Genomic DNA, 8,849 nt, shown 5'->3' with positions numbered 1-8,849 from the left:
GAAAATGGGTTGTGGATGGGTATTCCAGCATGACAATGACCCAAAACACACAGCCAAGGCCACAAAGGAGTGGCTCAAGAAGAAGCACATTAAGGTCCTGGAGTGGCCTAGCCAATGTCCAGACCTTAATCCCATAGAAAATCTGTGGAGGGAGCTGAAGGTTCGAGTTGCCAAACGTCAGCCTCGAAACCTTAATGACTTGGAGAAGATCTGCAAAGAGGAGTGGGACAAAATCCTTCCTGAGATGTGTGCAAACCTGGTGGCCAACTACAAGAAACGTCTGACCTCTGTGATTGCCAACAAGGGTTTTGCCACCAAGTACTAAGTAATGTTTTGCAGAGGGGTCAAATACTTATTTCCCTCATTAAAATGCAAATCCATTTATAACATTTTTGACATGCGTTTTTCTGGATTTTGTTGTTGTTATTCTGTCTCTCACTGTTCAAATAAACCTACCATTAAAATTATAGACTGATCATGTCTTTGTCAGTGGGCAAACGTACAAAATCAGCATGGGATCAAATACTTTTTTCCCCTCACTGTACAAACACTTACGTACCCATAGCTGGTCGTCGATACCAGGTGGATTTTTCTTGACGAAGGCACCATAGTAGGTAGCAATGTTCCGATGGTGGCTGTACTTCTTCAACATGTTGATCTCTGCTTTAATCTCCTCTTCCTCATCCTGGAACACACACACACACACACACACACACACAAACACCTTATAGTGATACAAACACCTTATAGTGATACAAACACCTTATAGTGATATACACACACACAAACACGGTTGAGAACAATTTGGGATAGCTTTCTTTATTTTTGTGTGTGTGTGTGCACGTGCGTGCATGTGACTTACGCCAGTGACGTCCATAACTTTGATGGCTGCAAGCTGGCCTGTTTTGACATGCCGACCCTGAAAAAAGAGAGAGAGTGAGAGAGAGAATCTGAAATAAATCTGTTTTGCCAACAATACCATCCTGTAATCTGTGTGTGTTTTGGTCTCAGAGCCACAGCCTGTCATCCAGCTCTCAGCCCGACCAAGATGGCTGACCGCCAGCAGGCCAACACATATGACTGCCGCTGATGCGCATTGACAAGGTTCCATCTAGATCTACTGTATATCAGTTGCCAGCAGACGCAGTTACTTTACAGTAGGGAAGTTAAATAATACAAAAAACATCACGTAAGATAAGATGCTCTTTATAGAGCGGAAGAATTCACACATCACCACCATAACACACAGAAACACACGCACGCACTTCCTCATGGTAGCCTAGCAACAGGCCTGGCACGTTGTTTAGTCATTGTAGTCCAGACAGGCAGACATGTGAGCTGGGGTTACAACACACACAAACACACCGTATCGGTTTCTCAGTATTGCATCAGACACACTGAATGTATTTGACAGGCAAAGAAGCTGAACCAAACTGTTAAAAGTCACTCTTCTGTTCTCTATAAGGTGTCGAAAGCGTTCCACATGGATGCTGGCCCATGTTGACTCCCACAGTTGTGTCAAGTTGGCTGGATGTCCTTTGGGTGGTGGACCATTCTTGATACACACGGGGAACTGTTGAGCGTGAAAAACCCAACAGCGTTGCAGTTCTTGACACACTCAAACCGGTGTGCCCGGCACCTACTACCATACCCCGTTCCAAGGCACTTAAATATTTTGTCTTGCCCATTCACCTTCTGAATGGTACACATACAGTTGAAGTCGGAAGTTTACATACACTTAGGTTGGAGTCATTAAAACTTGCTTTTCAACCACTCCACAAATGTCTTGTATACAAACTATAGTTTTATCTACTTTGTGCATGACACAAGTAATATTTCCAACAATTGTTTACAGACAGATTATTTCACTTATAATTCACTGTATCACAATTCCAGTGGGTCAGAAGTTTACATACACTGAGTTCACTGCACCTTTAAACAGCTTGGAAAATTCCAGAAAATGATGTCATGGCTTTAGAAGCTTCTGATAGGCTAATTGACATCATTTGAGTCAATTGGAGGTGTACCTGTGGATGTATTTCAAGGCGTACCTTCAAACTCAGTGTCTCTTTGCTTGACATCATGGGAAACTCAAAAGAAATCAGCCAAGACCTGGTTCATCCTTGGGAGCAATTTCCAAACGCCTGAAGGTTCCATGTTCATCTGTACAAACAATAGTACGCAAGTATAAACACCATGGGACCACGCAGCCGTCATACCGCTCAGGAAGGAGACGCGTTCTGTCTCCTAGAGATGAACGTACTTTGGTGCGAAAAGTGCAAATCAATACCAGAACAACAGCAAAGGACCTTGTGAAGATGCTGGAGGAAACAGGTACAAAAGTATCAATATCCACAGTAAGGGAGAAGCCACTGCTCCAAAACCGCCATAAAAAAGACAGACTACGGTTTGCAACTGCACATGGGGACAAAGATCGTACTTTTTGGAGAAATGTCCTCTGGTCTGATGAAACAAAAATAGAACTGTTTGGCCATAATGACCATCGTTATGTTGGGAGGAAAAGGGGGTGGCTTGCAAGCCGAAGAACACCATCCCAACCGTGAAGCACGGGGGTGGCAGCATCATGCTGTGGAGGTGTTTTGCTGCAGGAGGGACTGGTGCACTTCACAAAATAGATGGCATCATGAGGAAGGAAAATTATGTGGATATATTGAAGCAACATCTCAAGACATCAGTCAGGAAGTTAAAGCTTGGTCACAAATGGGTCTTCCAAATGGACAATGACCCCAAGCATACTTCCAAAGTTGTGGCAAAATGGCTTAAGGACAACTAAGTCAAGGTATTGGAGTGGCCATCACAAAGCCCTGACCAGCTCTGTCAGGAGGAATGGGCCAAAATTCACCCAACTTATTGTGGGAAGCTTGTGGAAGGCTACCCAAAACGTTTGACCCAAGTTGAACAATTTAAAGGAAATGCTACCAAATACTAATTGAGTGTATGTAAACTTCTGACCCACTGGGAATGTAATGTAATGAAATAAATAATTCTCTCTACTATTATTCTGACATTTCACATTCTTAAAATAAAGTGGTGATCCTAACTGACCTAAGACAGGGAATTCGTACTAGGCTTAAATGTCAGGAATTGTGAAAAACTGAGTTTAAATGTATTTGGCTAAGGTGTAACTTACGACTTCAACTGTACATAATCCATGTCTGAATTGTCTCAAGGCTTAAAAATCCTTCTTTAACCTGTCTGCTCCCCTTCATCTACACTGATTGAAGTGACATGAATAAGGGATCATAGCTTTCACCTGGATAGAGTGACATCGGAGCGGTAAACAGAAACATAAGCATCCGTAATCCAAATAAACATCCTTCCTACAGTATGTGTGTAGGGGTATGTGTGTGTGTTTGTGTGTACGGGTATGTGTGTAGGGTTATGTGTGTGTGTGTTTGTGTGTACGGGTATGTGTGTGTGTAGAGAAAAGGACAGAATACTCCCTTTTTAGGTGTCCTGAGGCATAGAAACACTCCTTGGTTCAGACACGCCTCACATTCCTGACCTGCCTGAGTACTGTTACTCTACTGATAAGACCCAACACGAGAGAGAGAGAGAGAGAGAGACAGACAGACAAACAGACAAACAGAGCGAGACGGAGCGACAGACAGACGGAGACAGAGACGGAGACAGAGAGAGAGAGATAGAGGGGGCTATGAGACCTACTAATAAGTATTCCAGTGAAAAGCTAGAAAAGAGGAAGACAGAAAGAATGAAGGGGCTATGATACCTACTATTAAGTCTTCCAGTGAAAAGCTAGATAACATGGAAACAAAGAGGCCTACAGCTTCACACTAACCCACCCATCTCTGTCTGACAAACAGTGTGTAACAGACTCCCTGTACAGCCCACCCAGGCTGTAATTCCACAAGTTAGCTTGTAACAGGTGCATCAGAGCGTTTTGACGTGAAAAGTCACCGGCAAAGAAAGCAAGTGAAACCAAGTGCACCGATACCTGTCCAAAAACAACCCCTAGCGCCAAACCCCTGGTATCATGTAGATTGAATATAAGAAATACTAGCTCCACTTTTTCTTCTCAGATCTACACAAGTGCCTGGGTTTAGGGGCTAGGCCAGGGGCTAGGGCTTGTTTCTCAACCTGGCCCTGAAGTGAAAAACATGTCTGTAAATAAAACTCATCAGCTCTCTCTCCTCATTGGCAGCTCTAACAGGTCAGTGGAAGGTGACACCACAGAGTTTCTAAACCCACAGGTGCAACATCGCAATACTTCCGGGAACGCTTGCAAAGCAGACCAAACAGTGGTTTGTGGATTGAGAAGTGCGTGTTTGCATAGTACGTGCATCATTCACAGCCATTGCAATAGGAAAATGCAAGCAAACACACATACAGACACACACACAGCACTGCTATGGCCGTGTTGGGGCTTGATCCTGGTACTGCAGGTAAGATCATGTTGTGTAACGACCTGCCTGTAATGAGCCTCTCATCTCACCCAGCATGACCAAAGGCTGTCAACACATACACGAAATGGCAAAAAAATAAAATAATGGCAGAACCCGCTTCTGCTGTTATCTCTAATATTATTCAACCGTGTGTGTGTGTGTCAGCATGAGGCTGCAGGACAGAGAGCTTAACATCTTGGTGTGAGATGACCGTTAGACCAAATGACGTGTTTCTACTCATGAGTTTATCTAGCCAATATCGCCATGACATCGCCTACAAGCGGGATTGGGGATTTCTATTGGAGAAGCAGTTTGTGCCTATCTTCATACTATACTGTCTTTGGTGACAGAGCCCATGTGGGAGGCGTCCTCAGGCACGCTGTAGGTTGAGAGTGTGTTGAGGGGTGTGTCTTACCTTGTAGACCTGCCCGTAGGTTCCATTTCCCACCAACTCCACTAGCTCAAATATACCAGCTGGGTCCTGGGGGGGGAAGAGAGCGAGAGCGAGAGCGAGAGCGAGAGCGAGAGCGAGAGCGAGAGCGAGAGCGAGAGCGAGAGCGAGAGCGAGAGCGAGAGCGAGAGCGAGAGCGAGAGAGAGAGAGAGAGACAGAGTGGATTGGAGAGAGAGAGGAGAGAAAAAGAGAGAAGGTGGTCAAGCATTGAAACTCTTTACTCAAGAATTCAGACCCTGTGGAACCTGACCCCCCCACACACACACACACACTAGGACTTGATGAGATCTATAGCGCTACACTGTGACTCCATAGAGAGTGTGTGTGTATGTGAAAGAGAGAGAGAGAGGAAGAGAGCGAGCGAGAGAGAGAGAGAGGGGTAGAGCAGGGAATACTGGAGTTGAAATCAGCCACATACTCCCAGATGGGATTTGCAAAAAAAATCGACATTCCTTTTTATTCAAGGTCGAACAGAAGCACTTCTAAACCTAGAACACTGCTCTAGAGACAGGCTGACATCTACACGCAACCTCTCTCTCCCTCTTTCTCTCTCTCTCTAACTAGCACCACCACACACATCGATGTCTCCTCACGTGTGTGTGATTGGCAAAGGGGGAAGCATTAGAGTCATGGGTTGGCGTGAGTGTGTGTGCCTGCGTGCATATAAGTGTGTTTGTGTGTGTTAATAGCAATGTCAATATGAATATTGTGCTAATTTTCTTGTTTTATCCACTCAATTTATGAGGGTGTCTGGAAGTTGATTCATGTATTAGTCTCCTCATTTAATCCTTGATCTCTAAATGGCCCTTGATATAAACAACTCTCAGGGAGTGAAGCTCTAAACACTTCCCCTAGGCCCTAATCACTAACCCCTCTAGATGAGAGCATTAGATATTAAACCGTAAATATGAGATTATGACCTTTATTTTCAGTGTCAAACACACGTTAGTCTACAATTTAGTCATGTAAAAACTGGCGCACTGGCATTTTCCAGCCCTAACACCAGGTTCAGCAATTTACCTGTCTTATATCAGCTCTCTTGCGCTCAGATGGGAGGGGTGGAAATATTAGAGGTGTGTCCTTAAAAACATGATCCAAAGTGCTAATTTCAGGCAGCGCTGATAGGGATATTTTAAGACCAGCCAAAAGCTGGTTTTAGCGGTAACGCAGTTGGTTATGGCATGAAATTTGACACTGAAACGCAGTCTATCCAGCTGTGACGTACACTGCCCATATAACAATAGTAGCCTAATGTGCTTTTGGTGCCTGTTTACTTCATATTTTATTTGATTAAAAACCAAGCATAGCCTTCCCTCCTCTCAATTAAGGCTTTTTTTGTCTGCCCAATGCAATCGCGAAGTATAGTCAAGACTTTTGATAAAGGGTTTGGCCCCTGAGACCGCTTGGAAATAACTATTTTTCACCAAAGCTTTATTAAAATATAAAGTTTGAGAGGAGTAAACATCGAGCTGACATTCCCTTTTTATCTATGCATTGTAGGCAGCCCCACATTATTTTAGACATGCATAAATCCCCCCAATCCATGATGTAGGCTACGTGTGGCGGCAGGTAGCTTAGTGGGTAAGAGCGTTGTGCCAGTAACCGAAAGGTCGCTGGTTCTAATCCCCGAGCCGACTAGGTGAAAAATCTGTCGATGTGCCCTTGAGCAAGGCACTTAACCCTAATTGCTCCTGTAAGTCGCTCTGGATAAGAGCGTCTGCCAAATGACTAAAAAAAAAAAAAAAATGTAAAAAAAAAAAACGTGTCCATGCCCATCATGAAAGGAGAGATGAGAATCTTATTTATAATTGATCTATAACATGTAAAAATGCCTTGTTTTCCATTTCATATGTTCAAAACCCAAGCCCTCCCTTAGGCCTAATATAAAATATAAAGAAGGCTGGTTCAACAGCAGTGATATCATTACATTTTACATTTATTTATTGTTGTTTAAAAAATAAAAAGCGAGTTGTTTTTCGTTTTATTTTATTACAACCAAACTTATTAGAATGATTCCCCTTCCTGGTATTATGGTGACAAAGTCTGTGGCGCGCTTGCAATGCAACGTCTGGAGATGTGTGAATGCGATCAGATCTGTAAAATGTTTCCGATTATGTTAATAAAACATATGCCTATTTGGAAGCAGTATAACAGTGATTGGACATTCGCCCATTCTAATTATATTGGATCTTTGTCCAGCTACTGTGAAAGTTTGGATGTGCCTAAAACCCTCCATAGTCTGCGTTGTTTTAAGTGTGACATAGCCTTTTTTTTTTTTTTAAGTTGTTTTGTTTAGAATTTGACTAGAATTATTAGTTCTCTTTTTAGGCCTTATCAATAATGAATTGAATCTTGCTTATTGACAATGTTTGGCATGTCCATGCTCAGCCATGATGCAATTTACAGTAGCCACAAATTGATTATTCATGAAAACCCAGCCCTTTCGTGCCAAAGCTAGCATCTGTGCTGATAATTGTGCTTGTGAAAATAGCAAAAATATTTCTGACACACCCCCGGACCTATAGCACTACCGCCCAGCGCTTAGATTGACCATTGCGTTAGGTTTGTTAAAATAGAGCCCAATATGTAATGTCAGCTCTGCGTGTGTGTGTGTGATGCAGTGCTCTGGTCTGTCTAGGACAGGGTTTGCGAGCAAAACATCTAAGTGGACCCCCTCTTCAAATCAAACCAAATTAACCTTTATACAGCACATTTCAGACATAGAATGCAACACAATGTACTTCACAGGAAAAAACTAATAAAAACTAATAAATAAAAACAAACATAAGAGGATAAAAAACAAAATAATAACAAAAACTGAACGACTAAAAAGCACCCTAAAGAAAAGCAAAGCTAAAAAGGAGTGTTTTAAGATCTCTTTTAAATTTGTTCACAGTGTCGGCCCCCCTCAGGTTCTCTGGCAGGCTATTCCAGAGGCTGGGGGCATAACTAAAGGCTGCCTCTCCATGGCTTTGGGATAGTGAAAAGGCCAGTGCCAGAGGACCTGAGGGACCTACTGGGTACATAACTTAAAACCATGTCTGACATGTATTGGGGTGCACAATCGTGGATTGCGATGCAGTGCGTTAGACCGCTGCGCCACTCGGGAGGCCAATGCTGTGCTTTCTGATAACGCTACCAAGGGGTAACATATATAAACTATATAATATATATATATATATAATATCAATAAACTGAACAGTACCGGACCCAAAATCGAACCTTGTACATGTGATATGTATTTTATCTGAGTTATGTTCACCAAGGGTGACAAAACTCTCGACCGGTTAAATAGGTCCTAAACCAATTTAGAACTGGACTGGAGAGGCCAACCCACCTCTCCAGTCTGTCCAGAAGGACATCATGGTCAACAGTGTCGAACACAGCACTTAAATCCAAAAGGACAGAGAGCTGTTTGGCATCTGTGTTGGCTCTAAGGTCATTTACCACTTTAACTAAGGCTGTCTCTGTGCTGTGGTGGGCACAAAAACCAGATTGGAATTGTTCAAAAATACAGTTGGCACTTAAAAAAATCATTTAGCTGTTTGAAAACCAATTTCTCCAGAATTGTGCTTATGAATGGAAGGTTAGAGATTGGCCCGGAAATTGCTAAGAGCTTAAGAATCTAGATTACTTTTCTTCAGAACTGGTTTCACCATAGCAGTTTTTAGTGCTGTGGGGAAAGTGCCTGTGAAAAGGAAGTAATTAACAATAGCTTGCACTTCTTCAGATATGGAATTAAAAACTGTTTTGAAAGAGGTGCTGGGATAGGATTGAGAAGGCAGGTAGAAGGCTTAAGTTGTGAGATCACTTTCCTGAGCATGTCTGTGTCAACCAGGGAAAATAACTCCATAATGCCTTTGTGTGGTAGGCTAGAGCTTCTCATCAGGTCTTGCTTGACATCCCTGGTCTAGGGGAAGTGAGACCAGGCAGACAGGAAGAGTAAATGCCCATCCATCATGGGTAGTGTGCA

The 8,849-nt window shown here is 43.0% G+C and overlaps 1 protein-coding gene across 14 annotated transcripts in view; it reads right to left on the bottom strand.

Annotated features, from left to right (window-relative positions):
• LOC121549791 (TRAF2 and NCK-interacting protein kinase-like) overlaps positions 1–8,849 on the bottom strand; it is a 57,075-nt gene that overhangs the window by 46,629 nt on the left and 1,597 nt on the right. For all 14 annotated transcript variants that reach the window (XM_045210489.1, XM_045210482.1, XM_045210483.1 and 11 more), the window contains exons 2-4: positions 4,840–4,905; positions 863–919; positions 560–685 (exon numbers count right to left, since the gene is read on the bottom strand). In XM_045210489.1, coding sequence (XP_045066424.1) covers positions 560–685; positions 863–919; positions 4,840–4,905 — 249 coding nt within the window. The remainder of the gene's footprint in view (positions 1–559; positions 686–862; positions 920–4,839; positions 4,906–8,849) is intronic.

This window comes from Coregonus clupeaformis, chromosome 34 (genome assembly GCF_020615455.1).
Source record: "Coregonus clupeaformis isolate EN_2021a chromosome 34, ASM2061545v1, whole genome shotgun sequence".
NCBI classification, from domain to species: Eukaryota; Metazoa; Chordata; class Actinopteri; order Salmoniformes; family Salmonidae; genus Coregonus; species Coregonus clupeaformis.
This window is presented reverse-complemented; position numbering and strand designations above follow the sequence as displayed.